Raw genomic sequence first — 26,762 nt, forward strand, 5'->3', positions numbered from 1 at the left:
AAGGAAAAGGAACTTCTTGAATTTTTTGTGGAAGCATCTAAACAACTTAACATTGAAAGAAACATTTAATAAAGTAACCAAATAAATATTAAGCTTTTTTTTATATTTTTACTCTTTAGATCATAATTGCTCTTCATTTCATAAATTATGGTTTCATACTTTTAATTTTATAATTTCTACATGCCATCTTACCAGATTTAAATTGATGATCTATAATCAGGAAAAAAACGGAATCCAGAATCGCCGAAGTCTCGACGAGTCCGGATTAAAGACTTTGTACTGTATTATAGTGCATTTTGTGAAATTTTCATGTTTCATTTGATTTTAAAAGTACTTTGCAATGTAGTCATTATAAAGAAAGTTTTTGTAATGTTTCACAAATATTTTATAATATAACTGATTTTTGTTTCCTGATTTTATGAACTGATTTTCAATGTTTGGAAATATTTTCAATTTAGGAAATACCTAAAACCAAACGAGGCCGTAAACCAAAAGCTGACAAAGTTGTGTTAAGCAAAGCAATTATTGAAAATGATGATAGTGATGCTTCTGTTAAGTCTGTAAGTATTTGCTTAAATTAATTGTGGGGTGTATGTACTGTAGGCAGATTCTATAAGAAAGAAAATAATCTAAATTCTTTTTAAATTTTTGAATAATTCTCCAGTATTAGTTTTCAAGAAATATTGTCAAGAAATTTTTTTGAGTTGATCGAGTTATTCAAGTACTCATTCATCTTTGTTATAAAACAATAAAATGTTAATTATCTCTGCTGATGTGTTGGTTATAAAAAAAGAAATTATAAAGTGTAACCATTTCTGTTGTTTTCCGGATCCAAAATGGAGTTATTTTATGTCAGTGCAAACTTACTGAAAGCTTATCTAAAGGATTCTGATTTTCACTGCATAAAATTTTGGTTATAAATTAGTAATTTAAAAAAAATTTTTTTTTTTTGTTAAAATATTTAAGTTATTTATTTTAATAATCAAATCACTGGTATTAAGTGAAATTAAGTAAATGTGTTTTCCTTTCACTAAGGAATAAATTTATCTGAATCTATTTTTAAATTTTAAGCTGTGCATGTATTAGATAAGAATTCAGGGAAATATAATCATAAGCTTTAAAATATAGTGAGTAATATAATTGTATTAAAAAATAGTGATTTATATAAATTTTAAAGATTTTTTATTTCTAATTTAATTTTTTTTCATATAATTTCTTACTGTTTTTAACTTGAATTAACTTTGAAATTGGTGATTCTGCCTCCTTAATTTTAAATCTTTAAATACCTAAAACTAAGTTATGTAACCCTCAATGTTGTTAGCACAGTCTACTTTGTTCATTAATTTTATTTGAAATTTTTAGACTTCGACGAAGGATAACAAAATACGTAATAAAAAGCCAAAAATAGAAATCTCTGAAGATAAACCTACTAAAGAAAACACTTCCATGGCTTCAAAACCAAGTAATTTATCTGACTCTGAAATCCCATCTAAAAAGAAAAAGAAGGAAAAGTCAGAAAAATCTAAAAAGAAAGTTTCTGAGGAAAAAGTAAGTTTTTTAAAATTGGATTCATATTATAGATATTTACTTTGTAAAAAAGGAAATGAACATTTTCACATTATATTCATATTTATGAACCCCCTCAATAAGTCAAGAGTATTTAAGTAAATAAAACAAAAATTTGAGTAATAATTCTCATTAAGCATGAAAAATATAGACTAAAGTGTTTAGATGGAGGAACAGAATAAAATAATATATGTCATTTGTTGTGAAGAAAATATTTTAAAATTGTTTAATTATTTCTGGAACAGCTACCAATAATTCCATATTCACTTTGATACTCATTATTGTTTGATGATATTCCTCAGTAGGCAACTTCTTTGCTGTCACTTTCATCATTAGTATTTGTATTAACAGCATTGAAGTTCCTATTATTTCAGCTGTTATTGTTTTGCCTAAAGTAAATAGAATCAGTATCAAGGTTAGAGTTATCGCCCATTCATATCACTTTTCACATACATCCTACTTTTAAAAAAATTGTGCAAATGTAATACTATCCTGTACATCAGTCTCTTTTCACTAACTTCCAATGCACAGTCTTCAATAAAAATTGTACATATTTAGAACAATATTTAATACTTTTCTCATAGTTGTTTCTCCAACTACTGAAAATGTACTCAATGGCATCAAAGACCAAATGGCAGAAATTGTATCTCTCATCAGTGTTTTGATTGTCTGTGGTGGAACTTTTAAAGATGACATTTGAAGTTCAGGATGATTTTCTTCTAAAATTTTTATTTCTCATTTATTTTTTTTTCTGCCAGTTCTTTAACTGCTTCTAACGAGATAATAATAAAAAAAAGAACTGTTACTAAACATTAGCTTTTTATGTAACAAGCATACATCATCATTTTCAAAGCAACTTGTGTCAGATATTTACCATTTACTAGAGACTTCAGTTTCCTGGTGCTAGTCTTGTTATCGCCTAACAGTAATTTAATCTCATCTCTTTTTGTTTCTGTAGTGAGTGCTTTTTAAAGTGAAAAGGTGTCTTTTTTTAATAAATGATTGAAAAGTAAAAAAATTAAAATAATGTCATTTTATTTAAAAGTATCTGAAAGTTTGTGCAACGGAGAATATCTTTGGGAATGTAATGTAGTGTGAAGAAAAACTTTGGACCAAAAGGGATCATGTTTTTTTCTCTCTCTCTCTCACCTTTCTCACATCATGGATTTGAATGTCATTTTAAAACACAGAGTTAGAATTTCAGTTTTTTAATAACCAACATATATTATTTAGAAATAAATAGTAATTGATTGGAATGAAGAAAAAAAAAAATTATTGGTGTAAAAAATGGCTTAACTTATTGTAGTCTCCTGCCTTAAAATGGGAACTTCAAGGTTATTTTCGTCCACCCAATTTGATTTTTGATTATAGAATCAACAGCTGCGGGAAAAGGTGACTCGCTTAATTTCCCACCAACTCCCCCCCCCTTTTTTTGTTGTTGTTTGTTTGTTTCTTTGTTTCACTTCATGAAAGACACATGAATGAATGCTGACTTGAAATGCAGTTTCAAATAATATGAAGAAATTAAATGCTGCACAGTTCAGTGAAATTTGAATGGCCTATTCTAAAATAATAGACTATGAAGTTTGCCCATATGTACTATAAATGCGAGTTTTAATATATTTAGTCCCTTTCTTTTTCAGTTACTATTTGTGGATATATGTTGATTATTTATTTATTTTCTATTATAGGCTGCTGCATCTCAAGTTGTTAAAGAAAAGAAAAAGAAAGTACCTCCTGTCATGCATTATACAGCTAATGCAGAACCTCAGATAATTGATGATACTGAAAAAGAGCTGGATGATGATATATTCATTGAAGTAATTAGTTATATATGCATCTCAATACCCATCTATTAATTGCATTAGTATTTCATTTCTGGCATATTTAAACTGTGTTGTAATTGTTGAACCTGTTAGCTTCTAGAGAAGTATTTTATTTGTATTGCATAGCTGCCAGTTCTTCCTGTTTATCATCACATTTCATATTTATAATAATAGAAATGTGAAGGTTTCATATTATTTATAATTTTCTTAGATTAGAATGTGGTTATTTTAAAAACGCATTATATTTTCTTTCAATAATGCATTCTCAATAACTAAATTCATTTCTTTCAAAGGCATTTTCTAAAAATAATTAAAGCATCTTTATTTATATGTCTGAATACTGCATATATGTCAGTACATTCAAACTGAACATTACACATGATTCTTGATGAAATCCACACTTCAAAAATAAATAAATAAAAAGAAGCAATGTATATAATTTGTCAAACTGATAGCTCATTTTTGGGGGTGGTATTGTTAAAGGTGGTTCATATTATTTATAATTTTCTTAGATTAGAATGTGGTTATTTTAGAAACGCATTATATTTTCTTTTAATATTATATATTGATATGGAATACTTTATATATTGATGTGGAATACTTTAATTTTATTATATATTGATATGGAATATTGATTATTTATTATATATTGATGTGCAATACTTTAATTTTTTCCAGTGCAAAGAGCAGATGCGACCCGTAAAGAAATATCTCATGAGGCTTGATAAAAGTAAACTAGAAGAGTTTAATGCAGATGAAAGAGAGAAAAGATTTGCTCAATACTTACTAAAAATTGGACGCAAAATATCAGAAATTTTGAAAGGTTACAAGGATCCTGAGAAAGTCAAAGCATGGAGAAGGTATATTTTAAAATAGTGAATAAGAATTTATAGTTTCAAATTTTTTCATTCTGACATTTTCAACTTTATTAATGCATGTGAACTTTATTATTTTTATGCCTTATTAGATTGTTTATAATCTGAGTTTTCACTGCATGAGCTTAATGTTATTTTTTCCCCTTGTAAAATTATTTTCTGTAATTTAGCATATAAATCAAAGTAGTTTGAAACTCTCCCCCACCCCCCCCCCTTTTTTTTTTTTTTTTTTTAGTTTCATATTTTCAGTGATGAATGAACTGCATTAGAAATAAAGTTTCTTTAAGTTAGGATTTTTAGAAAAAATGATGTAAAAATAAGTTATTGCAACTTTTAATTAATAACTCTACCAAACTAAATTTTGGTTCATGTTGAACCAGTAGAAGGGATCAGAAAGCTATTTTGCAAAATCCCTAAAATCATTTGATACTTTTTATGAGGATTAGTGCATTGTGAAATTAAATGTGTAAAGTTATGTGAATTATTAAAATATGTAAAAAAATTATATTACCAAAGTTTGGTGCAATTTTTTAATCAATAATTTATAAGTGGTTCACCATAAGCATTATATTGGCAAGAAACAGATAATTTAATTGCAACTGAAATAGCACTTTTGTATCTTGAGCATTGGAAAAATTTTATATTTGCTTATATTTTAATGGAAAATTTATTACAGAACATAAGGCAGGAAACTTTTATTAAAAAAAAACTGTAAAATGCATTTAAAGGAATTGAAGCCAGTAAAATGTTTTACGAAATTATTTTGTTTTTCGTGTGTTGTATGATATTTTGTTGACATTAATGTGACATAAGCCATTCATATTAATGTCCCTTTTGATTTTAGTAAAAGTAAGATAGTTTTTATAAAATCTCATAAACATATTAGTTTAATTTCTTGTGCAAAAAATTTGAAATATATCATTGTATCTATAAAACTTCCTGGTTAAGAAAATAAAATTCTCTCAAAATCAAAAGTTTACAGGGTTCGTACGGTCCTTAAAAGTCCTTAATTTTGGCCAAAATGAATAACCGGTCCTTAATTTTGCTCATTTTGCTAATGATTGCCATTCTAAGTGTGAATTACGATTTCTCATGAATATGGAATTAAAATTGCACGGCTCTTAACCAGTCTGTTGGCGGATTTGCGTTGCAAACGATAAAAAAAAAAAAAAACCTCTTTTAGCTACCCGAACGAAAGTATCAGTGTCTGATTGGCTATTCACCAAATCTTTCGAAACAGGTGTTATCCATAAATTTAGGCAGATTGTGACAAAAGCGTGAAGCCGGAAGTTCTTTAAGAGGCGAAAGTGGTGATGAAGGTGCTCGAGAAAAAAAAGGGGGGTGGATTCTGAAAATATTTGCCAAAATTAGAGCAATCCCAATGTGGAAGCCCACAATCCTTCCGACGCCAATAGGAACGAGATGCCTGGAAAGTGCATTTTCAATAAACTGTGGCTTCATCAAGCTGACTACAAAGACTGGATATTGATGTATGGCAATCCTTAAATGTGGTCTTTGTCTGAAACAAATTGAAATTTCTAGAATGGGAGAGTCAGCGCTGAAAATTCACATGAAAATTAAGTTTCGTTTTATCATTTTGATTTGTTTTTACACGGTTTTGCTTAGCTCAATTTCTGTGTTTATTTCAATTAAGCCATGAATTGATTTTTTATCACCTTTTGCGGAGTTTATTCTCTTTTGCACATATTATATGTATGGGATATCGGGATTAAGAGTTTATTTCTGCAGCTTGTCTGTTATCGATTTTGCGGGAAATCTTTTGGCTCCATTTCGACTTTAGGTCGCCAAGGGCAAATTTGGTAGTGCTAGCCAAGAAAAAGTGAAGTTCGGAAATACGTTTTGAAGCTTCAATAGACAATTAAGTATTTGGTTTAAACCTATGTTGTTGATAGTAATGCATAATTTTTGCTAATGGTGATGCAATTATGAGTTGAAAATAACTAATTAAAAATTTTTTAATATTTTTAAAGTTGAAAACAACTAATTGAAACTAATTTTCCTGAATTAACTAGACGCAAAATTAACTTTCATGAATTACTAAAGTTATTGGGTAGAAGTTTAACTGAAAATATACTTTCCTTATTTTATATATATATATATTTATACAGTACAAAGTCCAAGGTCGGGACTTCGGCGATCCCAGATTTGAGATTTTTCCGGATATTAGATCATTTTAAATCTACTAAGATGGCACGTAGAAATTATAAAATTGAAAATATGAAATCGTGATTTATGAAATAATGGAGTATTTATGATTTAAAGGGTATCAAAATTTACAAAAGAAAAGAGCTTAATATTTATATGTTTACTTTATTAAACATTTCTTTCAATGTGAGTTGTTTGATTTGTTTTCTCTGCTAATACTTTAGACTAATAATATAGACATATAATTTCTTGTTCAGTTATTAAGTTCCATTGTTCAAGTCCTGTAATTGCTGTGTCAAGAATTCCAAATAACTTGTCAATCAAAATTTTTTCTCATTCAGTAACCTCTCTGTTACTTTCTTCACTATCGGTAGCTGTATTTTCTGGATTTAGAACCATACTACAGATTTCGCCCCCCGTTAATTGATTGATAATTGGGCATTGTCATCGCAATGAAAAACTTGTTTAACTTCGCTAAATTCTGCTGCCTGGTACGGCCATGTGAGCTCTGGCGCTGGTTCTGGCTTTATGTGAATAACAAATTAGTTATTCTTAATTCAAATAGCACTAAATATAATCGTTTGTCCTATGAGTATCATTAACAAAATCTATTTTTAGCATAAGGAAAGAAATTTCTGCTAAATCTTCCCTTGTCAACATTTTAGCGCATTAAACTTAAATCTGTAATCGGATAATACTCTTTATTATTTGGCGTCGCTGCATGATTCATCACTCAAGTTGTCATCCGTTGATAAACATGCGGTGATGAAAGCAAAATACAATAAATAATGATTCGTGATTTCGGCATCAAGGATATAAAATATTAGTTGGTGTAAAATTAGCAAATGTTTCGGTTTGCGATTATGCCAAGCAGATACGCAGCTATGGAGTCAAGTTACTAATCACACAAGTTTATGCTAAAATAATTATTTCTTCAATAATGAGATATTTTATTTAGTGCCAAACTGAGATTAAGAATCGGGATTTCCGGCATGTTTTTTTTTTATGATGAGGAAAAAAATCTAATGCGTGTGCGTAAAGCATACCCTTTCCCTTCAAAAAAGCCCTAAAAATTGGTTGGTGGTGGCTTTGAGGTCCGGATTTTAGATCATTCCAGATATTGAATGTCCGGATCTCGGACTTTGTACTGTATATATATATTACATCTTTCAAAATATAACTTACCAGTATGGATTCACTCTTTTAAAATAATTATACTTTAATTAAACTTAGGAGATAATATAATCAATTAATCAATATTGTTTAGGAAATAAATTATATATATATAGTAAAAAATGTATATTTTCACTATTCAAGTATTCACTGTGACAAGTATTCCCATCTTGTCACATGAACAGGCCTCTGTGGAAAGGGGCTTCTATGTAAATAAAGCAATTGAAATTGAAAATTTAAGTGACTCATCATACATTTTTCAACGCACAGTATTTGATTACATAAAATTTTCTGGAGGTGTTCTTAATATCGAAATTAATAAAGAAATGAGATCAGTAGCAGCTTCTGCAAGAAGTGGAGTTCGTTATTTAGAAGTTCAGTATTTAGAAGAACAAAAGTTTTTTTAAATCTGAAAATTCAAAGAGGAAAAGAAATATTGTTGAGGAAGAAATTGATTATATGAAGCAGAAGAAAAAATTTCTTCAAAGGGACATTAAAGATATTAATGAAGAAGTAGATGCTTTAGCAGATGAAGCTGAGACCAGCAGGAACATTGATTTGTTTATCAAAGCAAATGAACTTAGAAAAATAGTTAAAGAAAAGGAAATAGACATAAATAAATTAGATGTTAAAATAGCTGAAAAGATTTCAGATTTAAAAAAAAGCACAAATGTTTTGTATCTTTTATTGTACAGTTTATTATTCTAGTATCTTTCAAAAAACCAAGGAAATAAATTGTATGTTTACAAATCAGTTATTTTAATCTGCAAAATATTCTTACATTGTGATTATAATAGTAGTTGACTGTGTTTAAATAAATATCAAATAAGTTAAATAATAATCATGTAAATCTCTAAAATAGTGACTGTTATTAGTGTAAAATACACTTATACATGTTTTTCAAGAAATTATGTTCCTAATTTAATGTTATCTACTTCATAACTTGTAGGGAGTTAGTTTAATTTTCAAAATTTTTTTATGGTAAGTATTAAATTGAATTTAATTAATAGTGCATAATACACACTTCTGTTAGTTTCTTAAAGTGAAATTACAAGCTTGAAGTCGGTTTGTATGGATAATTGCTTTATTCTATTCATTTTTTTGTTTGCTGATAGGTCCTTAATTTTTTCTTTGATGGTCCTTAAAAGTCCTTAATTTTCATGTAAGGAAATGTGTACGAACCCTGGTTTATTATTTTAATGCCTCAGTCAAGATTTTAGTCTTTGCTTTCTTTGAATGTTTAATATATCAGCAGTGTGTATTTTTTTTTTACATATGTAATAAATTTAGATGCTTGTTTTCCTCATTGTATTTTTATTATATATTTGCTGATTTATTCTTTTCTCCTCCAGTTATTTATGGATATTTGTTTCAAAATTTACTGAGCAAAATGCCAAGCAATTGTATAAAATATATCGTCAGTCAATCAAAGATATGGAACTTGTTCATCGTGCTACTGAAGTAAAGAAAAATGACAGCAAAATGGAAAGAAAATCCATACTTGATGTGAGTAACCAAAACCTAAAATTTTTAACCTAAAATTTAAATGTACTTAATTCTAGGGTGAAGTGTACAAATTGCTTGTTGTATTCGTCAAATGAGAATTTTTGTTGTTAATCATAAAACATGGAGCTTTTAAATAAAAATCTCCAGAATTACTTAATGGGCGTAAAAGTGTGCAATGTAAATAAAATAATGACAAATCAATCATGTGTAAGCATTGGAATTTGTAAAGCAATGATTGTCAAATCACAGATCAGCAGACTTTTGAGATTGGTTTTATATTGGTATTTAGCGTAGTATTAAAATTGTTTCCAATTTTGCTTTTAAGGAAACACTTTATATTGAATATTTATTGCTTTTAAAAGTCTCCTATACTGCTTTTAAAAATCTGTTACATAGAAACTAAGTATATGTGCTTGTCCTTGCAGGTTATCAGTTTATAAATATAACTTTCAATATTATTTTTCATTGAAAATAATGTTTTCAAGTAGAATTTTTCTTCCCCCATGAGGCTGTAGGTAGAAACTATAGAAAGTGTGAAAATGTATTTTTTAATATTAACTATTATAATTTTTTTCCTTATTAAAATAGTGTCAGATTCATTATGATCTTTTATTGTTAATTTGAAAAGTTACATTTAAGGAATTTCACATTTTGTAGAGCTTTTTAGGGGTTCAAAATGAGAGAGGATGTCATGATAAGATTTAAAGATTATTTTGAGAGGCAAGTTATTTAAGATGAAGAAAAAATCAGTATTCTGCTGAGTGTATGTTTAAACATAAAGCAAATTTATAATAAATTCAGGTAAATTGGTGTCCAAATGTGCATCGTAATTAGTAAGGCATGTCAAATAAATAATCGTTGTAATCGAAACGGGGAAAAAATCAAATATAAATTATGCATTGATTTAAATGACTTTCTGCACTCTTGCAAATTTTATCACTTGCGTCGTTGCACAAATAAGATGCAGATTATGCTATTCCATAAATACAGTTGATTATAATCATTTTTATATGTTTTGTCTAAAATTTTATTGAAATCCCCTGTTTCAGTAATTTTTTATAAAAGAAACTATCTCTTTTTATCTAAAGTTTTTTCCTTTTGATTCATATTTAACATTTCTTGCTCATTTTTATATAGACTAGTCCAAAGAAGCAAGTGCCTGATAAGCAAAGCAGTAAACATAGACTGCAGGAAAATCCTAGGAAAAGAACATTATCTGAAGATTCAAGCAAAAAAGGTGAACGGCCATTGAAAAAAAAGTATACTGATAATCATCCTGAAAGGAGAGAAAGGTAACTTTTGTCTAACAATTAATGCTTAACAACTTATTAATTAATGGAATTAAAATGATAAATTTTGACTTGGGTTTGGTACTGGAGTTCTAATGAATTTTGCATCAAAACTAAACTGATGAAGAATGTTTACTGTATTTTTAGTCCAAAGGGGCTTTGTTTGTCCTGAAGGGCTATTGTTTTCATTTTGTGATTTTGCATCGGAACACTATAACTGTCGTATCATTTTTCAAATCGTTGCCACCAAATACTAACGCCCCGTATTATATTTGAAAAAATAAAGTAATGAAGAATCTACATAAATGTATGTATATTTCTCGCATTGTGATAAAACAACGGTGTGTAGAGCCATTGAATTTTGAATAATGTAATCCTACTGCAAATATGGGCATTTGAAAGCCCAAATTTGGAATTTGTTTTATCGATTTCATATTTTGTAAAACTTTAACGAATTTTTCATTAACAAACTCAATGATTTAAAAACGAGCAATGGCAACACTATGGAGAAGAACCTTTTTATCTCCAGTGTGCGGAACTGTGTATCGGAAATTCTAAAGATATGCTCATTTTAAAATTATTTTGCGACATTGCTGTTGAACTGAATTTTATAGTTTAAGTGCAAAGAACATTATATTTAATAAATAAAGGTAACACACAAAATGTTAAAAAAATGCCCCTTTGGACATAATTTAAAATCTGAAACTTTTTTTCTTTTTTTTTTCTAATGTTCAGAAATAAATCATTTATTTATTTAATAATGTTAAGTTAGCATTTCTTGGTAAAATTAAGTAGCCCATTTTAAGATAATTATTGTATCTTTAATTTTTATGCTTGAAGCTTTGAAAATACCAACAGTAACATTCTCAAAAGTTTACTTTAAGTGTATTTTGATATTCCTGTATAAAATAGCATTCCTAATATTGTTTGCTGTCAGTTTTTTATCTTGTGTGTAACCTCCATGGGGTCCCATCGGTAGCCTAATGCGTAAGATTTCTGAACATTGGTGATTCAATCTGGATATGAATCCTGGCAAATAAGTAGGCTACTTGGATGTTTTCTGAGCATATGGGTTTCACTAGGCATTAATATTGTCTGAATGAGAATTTAATAATTTTGTTAGTTTGCATGGTTCATTTTCTCAACCAATCATTATGCATGTATAATGAATATGCATACACAGTTGTCATATACTTTTGTGCAGTCATCATAAATGACATTGTAAAACGAAATAGCATTTCAATGAACTCCTGTCTATTTCTTTTGTATGCTGACTTTGGTTTTATTTGATCATATTGCGCTAGATTAAAGAAACTAAATGTTCCAGATGCTACAAGATAATCCTGGATTCTTTAAATACTTTGAGAGTGCATTCTGCTAATGTTACTTTATGTAGTCATAAAACTGTTTTTGTGAAACTGAATAGACTTATGTGTATTAGACAAATAATTGTATGTAGGCATATGCTTCAGTGAGATTATATGGTTGTCATAAAAAATAGTTTGTAAAAGAATTTTGGAATTTTAAAAAAATGCACATATAAATCATCTAAAATCTTAAAGCAGTTGTCTTCTTCAGGCATTCTTTACAGGTGACTCCAGTAGGAATCTTTCAGCTATTTTAACAATCCCTTCCAATTAATCATATAATTATAAGACATAAAAGTGTTAACACATTTGATGCTGATAATGCAGTGGTGCATAATTGGCATTGCTACTGAAGAGCCAATCACATGCTGTTATATGGTGTGGGAAGATGTCTCAGGTGCCAGTCAAATGCTGGTATGGGAAAAGCAACATCTCATAACTTATTTTCCCGTTCAATCTGTGTTATGTTTTGAATATGTATGCTAGTACTGCCGTGGAGTGAAAGTTAAAAATTAGTTGTAAATGTATATGGTATGGAATGATACCAAAGTTTCATTTCGTGCAAAGATAAATACTTTAATAAATAACATTCTGAAATATATAGCTTCTAATAATCTTGTATTGTATCTTGTAATAAATTCATTTGTAATATCTATAGTTGTTTGTTATATAGTTTCATGCAAAAATAATGCATATTGTTATTTATTTTGATTCATTTTTAAATGCCACATACCAGCGGAAAAATGGCATTGCAGAAATAATTTTACCTCTAGTACCGATCACGTGATGAGCATAGTCATAAAATTCTGTGACCAAAGGCTAGATCACATGATTGTGATGACACAATAATCTTTTATTAATTATTTTAAATCATAACAAGTAAGTCAATATATAAGTATAATCTGCTTCGATGATGCAGAAATAATTATCAACACAACTTCACATAACTGGCAGTAAAAGTGTTGATGTGATTTTTAGATAATTTATTTACAGGGTTCATTATTTTTTAGATTACTTGTATCTCATCTTAATTTTGTAAAATCTGTGTCAATTCAACATTTTCAAAAATAAAAATAATTTTTTCTGAATTGGAAATGCCAGGAAATACCAAATGTTTTAGAAATCAAGCAAAAACATTCTGATTCTAATTTATAAATTTGTTCACAACTGTGTTATATCAAAATCATTATTTACTAAATTACATATCACAAAATTTCCAAAGGAACGAATTCTTTATGGGGGGATATAAACATTACTAGTAAATTCATATATAGAGATAGGTGTGAATACAAGTTGAGAAATTTCAAATTAGGATGATACATATTATTTAAAGCTGTGCTGTATACTGCAGAATCAATTAATCAAGACATAAAAATTAAATTATGAAAGTTGGGCAACTTCCCAAAAAGAAATGCTTTTAAAAAAATTATAAAACATTAAAAGCATATAATTGTGACAAATTTTTGCTAATTCCTTTGTTCCCCCAGTTGAAGAGCCATATTTCTGAATTATACAAAGGTAATTCTTCAAACTGGATACATTTAAAAAATTATAGAAAATGTCAGTAAAGGAAATGTATGTTAAAGCTAACATAAATAAAGAGTTTTAAAAGTGCAACAAAGTAAATTTTAAATATATATATATATATATATATATATATATATTGAATAATCATCAAGATATAACCTGCTCCGACGTGACCCCCCCTTCCCCCCCTTTTTTTTTTTAAATTCTTGAGTAAGAAAAAGAAAAATCAGAAGTTAAATAAAAAGTGATCTGTAAGCAGTTTAAAAAATTAATAAATAATTTGAATAATCTCTGGGTGAATAAATTGAAAAGAATGTGCTAAATATACATATAAACATAGTAAAAAGAATGTATACGGTCAAAAGTCGTTAATCCGGACTCGTCGGGACTTCGGCGATTCCGGATTATAGATCATCAGTTTAAATCTCGTAAGATGGCATGCAGAAATTCTAAAATTAAAAATATGAAACCGTAATTTATGAAATAAAGAACAATTATGATCTAAAGGGTATCAAAATTTACAAAAAAAAAAAAGCTTAATATTTATTTGTTTACTTTATTAAACATTTCTCTCAGTGTAAGTTGTTTAAGTTGCTTCATTTTATGTGATAATACTTTCTCTTTAATTCTATAAAAAGACATAATTTCTTGTTCAGTTACAAAGTTCCGCTGTTCAAGTCTCGTTAATTGCTGTGCCGAGAATACCGACTAACTTGTCAATCGAAATTTTTTCGTTTTCACTAACCTCTCTGTCACATTCTTCATGTCTTTATCCATTTTTTGCAGTAATTCCACTTTTTGTTTGTTGGACATCGAAACATACTTTCATTTTGTAGATCCTTTGGAAGTTCCAGCATCGGAAATTCTATTTGACATAATCGAAAGTTCAAGTTTACTTTTATAAAATTGCTCTTACAGTCTGCAAAAAATAATAAGCGGGATCCAATTCAAAGATTAAGGAATAACGCAATCATTAACATTAACTGAAATAGATAATTAGATCATTTTAGCTTACGCCGCAGATTATAGATTAAACGCGCAGGCGAAAACGTATTCTGCACTTGCGCACACGCATATGCGCAGTAGTCAAGGTCTTACGCACATGCGTAAAACGCATGTGCCAACGCGACGCATGCGCAGAAAGTTTTTAGCTTTGAGGTCCAGATTATAGATCATTCCGGATTATGGGTGTCCGAATTAACGACTTTTGACTGTATTTGGAAAAATCGAGAGCATTGTGCTAGGTAAATATTAGAAGCAGTGTCCTAACAAATATAAATAAAGAGCAGTTTGCTAAATAAATATAAAGGGCATTGTGATAAGTAAATATTAATTAAATTTTAAACATGTAAAAAGGCAGAACTGCTAAAAAACTTTATATGAACCACAGGCAACTGTTTTTAAAATGAAAGTTATATCACTGAAATATATGTTAGGAAGTGGGAAAATAAAACTGAATTAATCATTTCCAATAAATTAATTTGAAAAAGAAAGTAAAACCTGAAGGAAAAAAAAATCTGTGTCACTGTAAAAAACCATGTGGTTTAATACAAGTGTGTAATACACACACATATTACAATTAATAGTAGAATTATACAATTTGTACAGTGGAACCTTGAGATACGAGTTTAATTTGTTCAGCACTGAGCTTGTATAGCAAATTTTTCGTAAATTTCCCCATTGAAAATAATTTAAATGAGATTAATATGTTCCGCACCCCCAAAAATATCAAGATAAAAATCAGTTTTTCTAATAATTAACACTGGTAAATAATGTAACCATAGTTTACCTTTATGAAGAGTCCTGACTGGTGATAGGGATGTGGCGAAGATGAAACAGGTTACTGTGGAGGAGAGTCCCCCTCTGATTCAGGAAAGCTTTCTTTTCTTGGGAATTTTAGCCCATTGGACGCAGGTTCCGGGTCAAAAACACTTAACTTTCTTTTAGTTACAAGTTGTTTACAAAAAATTTATCTAATAACCATTGCTTCTGTCTCCTTTTTTAAGATGATTGTAAAATGAGACACTATATTGCCACACAATGCTTTATTAGGGTAATTTTATTCAAGAAAAGTTTTCACTTCTTCCCACTTTGCCAACACTTCGTTAATCTTAAGGGCCGTCTACACGAAGCGACTTTCTCGTAAAGACACAACATTAAGGATTTGCGCATGCGCCAAAAATCGGTCATGTTCTCTGCCGCGATTTCAGAACTGATGTTCACTGCTCACTAGCGTACGATAAAATCAGAGTCTCTAGCCAATAAGATTGCTTTGAGTGATCATGTCCTTTTGTCCTCATTTGGAATAATAAACATGGCTGCATTTTGTTGGAGCGAAAACTCAAATTTTTCATCTAATAGATATCTATAGAGAAAATGTTGTGTTGTGGGATACGAGTAATGTAAATTTTAAAAATACAAAAATTAAGGGATTCTCTTATTTTGGTAAGACTTGTCTTCCCCATTACTTTATATATTCAAATATTTTCTATTCGGGGTGAAAATTATTTTAACTCCCTAAAAAAGGTTCCAAAAACTATTAATGATGCCACATCATGGGTGCTAGATGAAAATATTCACAAACTTCTTGAAACTGTGGTCGCACTTATTGAAAAAATTCAGAAAGCAAAATCTCCAGTCGAGAATAAAGCAGCGCAGAGACTCATTGACTTCGCCGAAAATGGGGGTTAATCAGGTGACGAAGTACATAGCTTTCTGACAACTCCTACACGAGCAATCATAGCTCAGTGGTAAAGAGCAGAGCAGATTTTCTCTGTACATAGTGATCGTGGGTTCGATCCCCCACCTTAGTTTTGGGTCTTTCTGTGCCTGCAAGGACCTTTTTAATTTCGTTTCTCCATCACTAAATTCGAACTGCATGACTTAAAAGTCACTTTTTAGTTTTTCGCCTATGGTTGTGGTGTTCATTGAATTTTTTGCCTATGGTTGTGGTGTTCATTGAATTTTAACGCCTTTCTTTTTATTTTTTGAATGGCCGTTGGCACATGTTTTAGATCTACTGGTGAAAACTTTAGTAGTTGCGTACCAGCTCAAAAGAAAGTTACAAGTCAAAAACTCAGTTTTTAATGTTCAATAAATATACTACTTAAGACTTTGCACCTTTATGATATTTCTTATTTGAATTTTTTTGCACTGAAATTACACTGTTGCTTTGTAATGTAGTAATCTTTATTCTTTATTACTACTTTTTACTCATACAGTCAAAAGTCATTAATTCGGACACCCATAATCCGGACCTCAAAGCTACAAACTTTCTGCGCATGCGTGGCGTTGACACATTCGCGTAAGACCTTTATGGCTGCGAATGTGCGCGTGCGCAAAATACGTTTACGAATGCTCGTTTAATGTATAACGGACGGTATAGGCTAAGCTAAAATTACCTAATTCAGTTAATGTCGCAGATTGCGTTGTTCCTTAATCTTCGAATTGGATTCTGCTTATTATTTTTTGCAGACTGTTAGAGCAATTTTATAAAAGTAAGCTTGAACTTTCGATTATGTCAAATAGAATTTCTGATATATATTTACTAATATGTAAAGGATCTACAAAGCGAAAGTATGTTTCGAAGTCCATTAAACAAAAAGTGGAATTGCTGCAAAAAAATGGATAAAGGCATATCCTTTGTTTATCTAAACTTTGTTCATCTTTAACGCCACTGCACACAATGAATTGGAAGTTGATCTGTCAGCACTATCCTTATCTTCAGGGCTGATGTTTTTATTTTATTTGGTTTATAATTCCTTACTAAATGCAGTATTTCATCTCGATGTACTCCGTCTTTGATATGATTTAAATGAAATTCCTCGTCATTATAATTCACTTCCGATAGCGAAGAAAGTGACAGGTTATTTAAAACAAAAAAATTTCGATTGACAAGTTAGTCGGTATTCTCGACACAGCAATTATAGGACTTGAACAGCGGAACTTTGTAACTGAACAAGAAATTATGTCTGTTTATAGAATTAAAGAGAATGTATTATCACATAAAAAACGAAGCAACTTAAACAACTTACATTGAAAGAAATGTTTAATAAAGTAAACAAATAAATATTAAGCTTTTTTTTTTTTTTTTTTTTTTTTTTTTTTTTTTGTAAATTTTTATACTCTTTAGATCATAATTGCTCTTTATTTCATACCTGCCAACTTTTACGAATTTTTCGTAATTTTTACAAAAATGCGTTTGTCTTTACGATTTTACGATCGTAATCCATTTTTTACGATTTTTTTTCAAGTGTTTTTAGTGATTTTTGTCGAAATTTTAGAATTTTTCGCCAATTTAGCAATTTTCGCCAATTGCATCGTGTTTTACCGCCAACTAACGACTACTTCGAATACAGTAACCTGCGGTTTCTCCCAACTCGCCACTTAACCAGCCAATCCAATGCGCTGAACTTGTTTTTCCCACTCTTTTCTTTGTGGGCGCCAGATTATTTGTTTCGCGTTTGCTTCAGCAGCAAGGGAATTACTCAGCGAGCGTGGATTGTCGCATTCTGTTTGTTTTTTTGTTTATTAGAAGTAATTTTTTTGTTTGCACGAGCAACGCATTTTCTTAATACGTCGTTGTTACGAAATGAGTTCAAAAAAACCATATTCTCAATATTTTCGGCCTGCCTACAAAGCCGAATTTCCAACAATTAAAGAATGCTTCAAAGGAAATAACTATGAATTTCCAAAGAATTTTTGGCTAAAGCCAAAAAATGCACTCTAAATTCATTGCAATAATTTTTTTGTGTAACATTAAGCTCTTGTTTTATGTTTCCTAATAAATTTTTTAGTTACTACTTAATTGAGATTTACTAATGTAAGTACAATTTTCGGAACAGCTTTAGTATTGGTCCTTTTGGCGACAAACGTCGGTCACCAAGGTAGACCCGGCTTTGAAGATCGGAAAAAAATGGCGGATTGTCAACAAAACCCGATCTAGACTAAATAACAATCCTAAAAAATAAGCTCTTAATCAGAATAAACAGTCTTTCTCTAATTTTCAACATTTCTAGAACTGCTATGATAAATTCTTGAAACACTACTGTAAATGAATTTATAGCAATTATTATGTTATGAGTAATGAAATTTACAAAAGGTTAATATTTTAAATTACAGAATATAATATTAATGTATTAAACATTAATATTTAACGTAGTTAGTTAATATTTATATTTTATTATATTAGTACTTAGCTAATATTTTAAATTTACAAAAGGTTAATAAATGCATTTCAAACTAATGTTACTTTAATTTCTTAGATTCTGTTATTAAAAGAAAATAAAAAAAATAGTTCAAAATGAAGGAAATCAAATTCAATTATAATGTGCATGTTTTGTACCAGTGTTAGAAATATTTTTTATGATTAAATTTTGTAAATGGTAAAAATATTAAGAAGTGTGCATTTTTTAATCCCTCAATTTATTAGAAGTAATTTATGATTATAATTTAAAAGCTAAAATTAAATTATCATAATGAGTAAATTTTGTACCAATGGTAATAATACAACAATCATCATAAATGATGATGATTTCTGTGAAAAATTCGAACAGTCATTGGAATCCACTAGTGGTGGAGTGATAGCCATTGAACAGTGGTAGTTCAGGCTGGCTATGGGAGTTTTTGTAGTTTTCCGTACATGTAATGTGAATCTGAGCCAGTTTCTCTTAAAAAGTACTTTATGAAGGTATCCTTCTTCTGCTAGCCAGCACATGTATTTATTTTCTATTCATGATTCTCTCTTATTTTTTTATTTCTTAATTCTAAATCTCACTTCTGAAGAGAAGTGTTGCATCTATAGGTCAAAAAATATGGTCAATACGTTTGCAAAATCCTGTCAGTTTTGGAAAGCATTTAAATAAAATAAATAATTTGTATATGATGCAAACAAAAATGCATTACACTATTTCATGTAGTGAATAATTAATCGGGGAACAAAGTATATTGTAGTGTTCCTTTATTTTGTAACCAGAGTTATTTTATGCTTGGGATCTTTACTGTCAATTACCTCCATCTGTTTTCTCACCAGAATCTAAATGAAGTTTTTAGTTTGTAAAACAAACCATGTTTTGCCTTTCGATGCCATATTACTAGGTTGCTATATAAGATAAGATTTGTAGTCTTCGGTCTTGCATTATAATTGCTGATAGTTGAATTCCATGCCAGTTAAGTTTTTAACCAACTTTGCATTAAATTGATTTGTGTAGCCTTTGGCTACAAATTTATTTGAATTTAAATTTTACATTTGAACTTAATTGTTATCGTAAGTTATCTTGCCACAAGTAGTTGACTGAATCATAAGCACAAAGTGTGCCTTCTGTTCTGTACATCTAAACTTTATAATAGAATAAAAGTATATCTTAACTTAATAAGAATATATCTAAACTTTATGATAATAACATTTAAAGACATTGAAATCAGTATCTAAGTGCTTGCCATGTAGTCAAATTTTTATATATAAATTGTACTCTTACTTTTATTATAGAGTTTTTATTACAAAAAATTCAGATTTCTGTTAGATAAAATGTTTAAGTAATGTAGAAAATTTTCATAAAATTTAAAATAAAAAGTCGACTGTTATGTCAACATACTATTAATAAAAGTAATAATACCCAGTGAAGGTTATTCATGTACAGCTGTTAGGTTGTAAGATTTACAAAATTTGAGAACTCTAAATTATAAGCAATATATTCCAGAATCTAAGCAACATTATATTTTTTATAGTCAGACAAATTATAAAAATGTTATAAAAGCAATAATGAATCCTGATTTTGGTCCTGATTTGAACCTATGAATTCATGCAATTACACATCCCTATAGTTGTAATATGAGGCAAATAAGTATTTTTAGTCCATGGTAATTTTGATCTCCTTAGCAAAGGAAACACCAAGAGTTTACCTCATGCTACTGAAAATGTTTTTTTTTTTTTTTTTTTTTTTTTCTTGGGGTGGTGGAGTTTATAATTATATGCAGAGTTGACATATGAAAAAATGTCGACTCATGCGATGTAATATTAAAAGCACCAGTTTTAACTATTAAAATTTTGGCTTTTTAAAAAATATTTTTAATATTGTGCTTTCCTAACACAAAAGTAACTTTAAGAAAAACATGCAATTAATCCCTCCTGCCATCAAAGCTCTGATACCTACCAAATTCGTTAAATATGCGTGGACAGAAATGGCGGCATGTTTTAAGCTCAGTATTTAGGGTTACCAAGGTTATCATAATTTTTCATTTATCGTTCTAAAATGTCGCCAAAAAGGACTAATACTAAAGCTGTGCCCAATTTTCTTTTTTCCATTTTTATAAATTGTTATTTTGTTAATATCAAAGCATGATATTAATTCTTCGTGTTCTTCTGAATTTTGGAGAAATCTTCTGAATTTTTATCTTTAGAGGTTGGCAGGTATGATAATTTCTGCATGTCATCTTACCAGATTTAAACTGATGATCTATAATCCGGAAAAATCGATAATTCGGAATCACCGAAGTCCCGACGAGTCCAGATTAACAACTTTTGACTGTACTAGTTTGATGTTCATGACAGTATTGTCTATTTATTCATTAATAAAGGTTTTGATTTAAAGCACAGTAGTTACTTATTTTTTCTGAAACATGATTATGTTATTATTTCAAGATTTAAGTGCACAAATAGGAATGCCAAAAAATAAAATTTAAAAATAAATAAATAAAATAAAAAAGGAGTTATCTCATTACACAAAGGGAAAGCATATTTTTTTAAAAAAATTTTGCTGCAACCTAGATTTAGCAAAAAATCAAAATCACGCCGCATCATCCATAAATACCTTCCAAATTGTACCGTGACTTTAATATGCAACTCCCCGGGCAAGGTATTACGAAGGCACCATAAATTTCTTGTCGTTTGACTCCGTTTCTGGTCCAACCCCTTTTTTTCCCCCTTTTCTCTTCTGTAGCAGTAGCTAAATCAAAATTGCAGCTGTATCTGTAGTAACAATTTAAAGTAAAATAGTCATCCATTATATTGATTATTTGGCAACACCGTAAGCTTTGTTTACAAATCGTAGACAGTGTGACGCAGTAGAGGGCGGGAACACTTCCTTTCACAATGATTGGCTGAGTGAATTCTTGTACTAACGAGAAAATCGTTCCATGTGGTCAGACAAGCTATCTCAGATATTGTCGGCTACCTAAGTCAACCGAGAAAATCGCTACGTGTAGACAGGCCTTTACTGGAAGAGAGAACCTCATCTCCTGTTCCTCCTCCCCTAACGAAAGCTCTTCTACCACCTCTTGCTGCTGCTGCTTCTTGTGAAGTTCTTTAAGTTTGTCCATTGTAAGTTCTTCACTATGCTCCTTCACTAATTCATCATTCAGATCAGCACCATCCACATCAAGACCCACACTTTTCCACGGGTTGAGGATCGAAACCTAAATCAAGACTCTGAGGCCATAGTTTTGTCCATGCTGAATTCAAGGTCCTCACTGAGTTTTCTTCCCAAGCTTTATCAGTGAAACTTCCAAATTTCTCTGGGGGTCAGGCTTGTATTTTCACTCACTTCAAAATACTTTTGAAACAAGGCCTTAGTTTACAGCTTTTTAAAGTTAAAAAGTTGAAGAGGAAGAAACTTGACTTTTCTGAGCTGAAATTCCTCCAGTAAATCATCTTCAAGACCTAGAGGATGTGCAGGAGCATTATCAAGAATTAGCAAAACCTTGAGTGGCAACTTATTTTCGTGAAGGTATTTCTTCACTGAGGGATCAAAAATTTCATTGACCCACTTAAAAATTGCCGTGTTACCCACGCTTTGGTGTTGGCCTGCCACATCACATTCAGTTCCCACACACACACCTTCTCCTTATTGAAAACTCATGGATTTTATTAAAGGTAGACAAGCAAAGGCTTCCTTTTACAATCTCCACTTGCGTTGGTGCAAAACAAGAGGGTAAGCCTGTCTTTCATTGACTTGTGACTGGGCAAAGAGTTCTCCTGTTGTGTTATGTAGCTCCTCCTAGGCATTTTCCTCCAAAAAAGACCTGTTTAATCACAACTAAGCACTTGCTGGGAAAGAAATCCCTCACTAGTAATAAACTGTAGGAACTCTGGCTGAAATTTATTAGCAACAGCTGCATCAGAGTTCGCAGCCTTCCCATTTTCGCACAACACTTTGAACACCAGTTCTCTTTTGAAATTTTTCAAACCATCTATGGCTTGCCTTAAATGCCATCTCATCTTCAGTCAACATACCTGGTGTTTTTCGGAGAAGGTCCAAATATAGATTCTTAGACTTAGTTCAAATTATAGCTTCCGACACCAAATCGCCTTTTAACTGCTTCTTGTTAATCCACACCAACAACAGCTTCTCAACATCTACTAGGAGTTTTCGACAGTGCTTAGAAGTAACAGTAACTCCTTTGGCTATATTAAGTTTCTTAATTTCTTTCTTCTTCAGAGTAGTGCAGATCGTCGATGTCGAACATTCTTAAGTCTTCACCCATTCCATTACTCTTACACCACGCTTATCTTTATCTCTGATTTCTTTCTTAATTTCAACAGCCATGGCTTCCTTTGTTTTCTTTTTTCACTATTTGAGGCAACTATCTTCTTGGGAGGCATCGTTAAATAATTATTTTCACATTAAATGTAAAAAACAATTCACAAGGGTAAAAATATGTATATCAAAGAACACCAAGTGATCTGCAAGGTGATTCCCCAAGTCGAGCCAGATCAGGAAACATGCCAAGCTTGCGAACTGTCTAGCTTGTTACTCGAGTCAGTGCTCGTATTTAGAGACGAATTTTTCGCTCATACTTTCCTAGTATAAGAGGTGCTTGTATCTCAAGGTTCCACTGTATGTGTATATGTATATAAACTAGTAAACAAAAAATTAAAATTATGAGAGGTTTCATTTTCATAATGCTACTGTAGTGGATTCCATTTTGAATATTTATGTTTTTATAGCAAATGTGAAGTAATATTTATTAATTTCTTCTTTTTTAAGGTTTTGTTATTAATTTTTATAATAGTAATGTATATAAATATACAGTAGCATAAAATTAATTTTAGAATTAAATAGGTACAATTTACTTATGATTTGTGCTTTTTAAATTACCTTTTTCCATGAAACCCTGCGGTCTATATCTATCACTTTGCAGATCCCTGTTTTAAAGAAAGAAATTTGAAAACATACGGGATTTAAAAAAAAAAATTTGGCAATGAAGAGTTAATTTGATTAGCCAATTATTCAAAGAAATGTATTTAGAGCAGTGTATAAAGGCTGAAAAATTAAGCAATAGCCATAGTGTAGAAATGGGATTTTCTGTGGAGTAATAATGCTTTTTTAAATTTTGTATCATTAGTAATTGCTGTACTTACTGGAAACCAAATGCATCATCTGAACACATTTGATATATGTGGCAAGCCGTATGTAATATTGCTGAGTTATACAAGGCATTTAGTCATTTAAATAAAAGGAATAAGGAATTCTTGGGGTAAAAAATTAGTTTAACTAGAGTTAAGTGATTTTTTTAATAGAATTTCTGATTGCCATATTGTGTTATTATTTTGTGTATTGAAATTTTGGTAGAAGAGGAATTCATATGTTAATTGCTAAATAATAATAGTAGTACACCTCTGTGAAATATTTCCTCTCTTTATATTACCTCTGTACCTTCTCTTTATAATTTTCTTAAGAAAAATGTGGTCATAAACTAAGCAAAAAATTCATTAAAAAATTTCTTTTACTACTTTCACACATAAGTTATATAATCATAACACATAATTATACATAATAACATATAATTTATGGGGGTGAGGGTAATGTCACCACATTTGTATATCTTATAATATATGACATTTGATTTCTTTTACTGTAGAAAGTATATATTTCCATTTTTAATTTTAATGTTTAATCATTTATTTATTTATTTTATATTCAACAAGCAGGATCTTTCTAATTGAATAACTAATAATAGCAAGTGTTTCTGAACATATAAATATTCTAGCCTGCTCATTACATGTTTGTTTGTCAACTTTGCATTTGATATATTTTCTTCCAGTTTTGCTGATAATCGAAGTACAGACAAAGGCATCTTACCCCAGAAAAGTCCAACTAATAGTTATTCAGTACCTCATCATCATAGCTATGCCAATCACAGAGATAATGTTCCAAAAATGAAAGGTGATCGTTGGAATAATTCGTCCTACTCTGGCAATTGGTCCAAAGATAGGTAAGTCTTTAAAAAGATACCCTTTTAAACATAGCCTAAATATGAAATACTTACTATAGAAAATTAAGCTTGTTTATTGTGTACATTTCTTCCATGTCAATAATTGTCAAATAACGCTTTGAATTTCTCCAATTTCTCAAAATAATTTTTTTTTTTTTAAATCAGATGCAAGTAAGACGTTTAAAGAGTGTTCTTTCTCTCCCTCCACCCCCTGTAAAATATCTAGAAGAAATAACTATGATTCCAAGATAGAAAAAACATTTATTTGTGTCAAGCATATACAAGAGGGGAGGGAAATCGGCATATTTTATAACATTTGGTTGTAGTACAAGAGGTTACCTGGAGTGGCAGATCCTGATAATGTCCTGATGTAGAATGTTCACCATATATGGAGCAGTTGATCAGTTAATTGGTTAGTCGAAACTCTGGGATAAAGGTTATATGAAGGCTATATCTTATTTTGGCTAAAGCCATTTGCCACTTAATAGAAATTTGTGCCTTCAGATTTGAAATTTACAGAAAAGAAAGAGTAACTTTAAAAAAGAAGTAAATTTTATGGGGGTGAGGGTAATAAAAGTAATTTTAAGTAAAGAACTAATTCCAGTATGGTGCTAATTTGTTAATAATTTGCATAATTTAGTTAATGTAGCTTTAATCGACTTCAAATTTGGCATTTTAGGATTATTAGATTTTTATTGTATGAATATTTTTTACTACATATTAAAAATAGTTGTTTCTCATAAAATTGCAATGAAAACATTCCTTTTAACCTCTGGGTGCTTATGGAAAATTCTATTGACCACAAAGCTGCCGAGAATCCCACTAAGCGCAGGAGCCAAAAATTAATTGCATTCAAAAGAGTAACAAATGTATCTTCTGTGTGAAGCCAATTCCACATAAATTTCCCAATATATGAATTTAAATGATGGTGCACAGCTCCCCGTTGTGTTCTATTATGCCTTTTGGCCATACCCCAGAGTCATTGAGTGTTTTGGGTAAGCTATCCTGTATCCAGAATAGCAAAGTTATATCAGTGGTTAACTTTGAGGTGTTCAAATCTCACAGCTCGTTATTTTATCACACTTCCATGAATGTGAATAAATCGTCGATTTTACTTTGATATTTTCTTTATTTCGTGCAAGAGGGTGGTCATTTTCCCATTGGAAACTTTTACAATAAAATGCACTTACTTTCTTTGCAAATTCCCCTAAACTTCCATTACTTGGAAGTATTCTGGTTTTTCTGCTTTGTAAAAAAGCTTTCTTTGATTTTAATAATGTGGTTAGGACTTCCCAATGTTTTTCGTTGATAAAAGGCTGTATGCGCAATCTTCTCTTATGTTAGCAATCCAATTTATAATTGTCACTTGAAACCTAATTAATCTTTTCCACATTCAGTAGCTATTATTTCTCGGCACCAGCTTTAGATGAATCTGAGTTAGTCAAAAATGAAACAGTAGAATACTCAAACCACGTACTTTTCTGAACTCATATCGCTTTCCTCAAGTTTTAATGCCATTACTTGTTTGTTTCCATGTGAAGTGCCATATCATGCCTAGAGGGATTTCATATATTTTTGAGTACTCTGTTGCATTCTCTTTTGTGGTGGGCAGGACCCAAATCATAATAATTTTCCCCCTCAGAATGTGAGAGGCCAAAAAAATACAGAGGGGGTGGAACCGAGCTGCTGAAATTTTTGTTTAAGATGTTCCCTTGAGACAGAGTGGAGTCATCCCACAGGATGAGAGTTTTGCATTGCTAAACCTAACTTTAGGGGAGAATCGGGGGGGGGGGGAATTCAGCCCTAACTTCATAATTTTGGGTTCCATTTTAGAATATTACTTGCGCTGTCATATACATTGAAATTAGCATTTAATTATCTTTTTCTGTTGCTTTACATAAAAATATATAAAAACAAATTGCTTATTTTGAGAAATAATTTTTGGAAGAACTATCCAGATTTTTCTTAAGTTTTAATATGCAAAATATATTTATAATCCTTAAAATTAATTTTTTAAAAATGCAAGAAAGACTATTTACAAGAAGAAATAACAAAATCTTGATAGGAAGTGGAAGGCAGGCCCTCGGTCAGCTCAGTCTCTGACAAAATGTCCATATCAGAATCACTAAAAATATCACTTTCTGTTGCTTTAAAAATGAATGAGCACTCTCATCCATGTCACTAATTGGCTGACTTACCATGCCAGTTAGGCATGCCATATTCTTCCTCTGATAAATAATACTTTCTCACCATAAT

General features: G+C 30.2%; 1 protein-coding gene across 2 annotated transcripts in view; it reads left to right on the forward strand.

Moving 5' to 3' along the window:
- Window positions 1–26,762, forward strand: part of Chd1 (chromodomain-helicase-DNA-binding protein 1) — a 123,621-nt gene that overhangs the window by 93,865 nt on the left and 2,994 nt on the right. For both annotated transcript variants that reach the window (XM_035371090.2, XM_035371091.2), the window contains 7 exons: window positions 459–560; window positions 1,363–1,548; window positions 3,258–3,386; window positions 4,071–4,252; window positions 8,959–9,112; window positions 10,250–10,404; window positions 24,336–24,506. In XM_035371090.2, coding sequence (XP_035226981.1) covers window positions 459–560; window positions 1,363–1,548; window positions 3,258–3,386; window positions 4,071–4,252; window positions 8,959–9,112; window positions 10,250–10,404; window positions 24,336–24,506 — 1,079 coding nt within the window. The remainder of the gene's footprint in view (window positions 1–458; window positions 561–1,362; window positions 1,549–3,257; window positions 3,387–4,070; window positions 4,253–8,958; window positions 9,113–10,249; window positions 10,405–24,335; window positions 24,507–26,762) is intronic.

This window comes from Stegodyphus dumicola, chromosome 6, assembly GCF_044657685.1.
Source record: "Stegodyphus dumicola isolate Sdum_Otavi_A_Nest chromosome 6, ASM4465768v1".
Taxonomy (NCBI): domain Eukaryota; kingdom Metazoa; phylum Arthropoda; class Arachnida; order Araneae; family Eresidae; genus Stegodyphus; species Stegodyphus dumicola.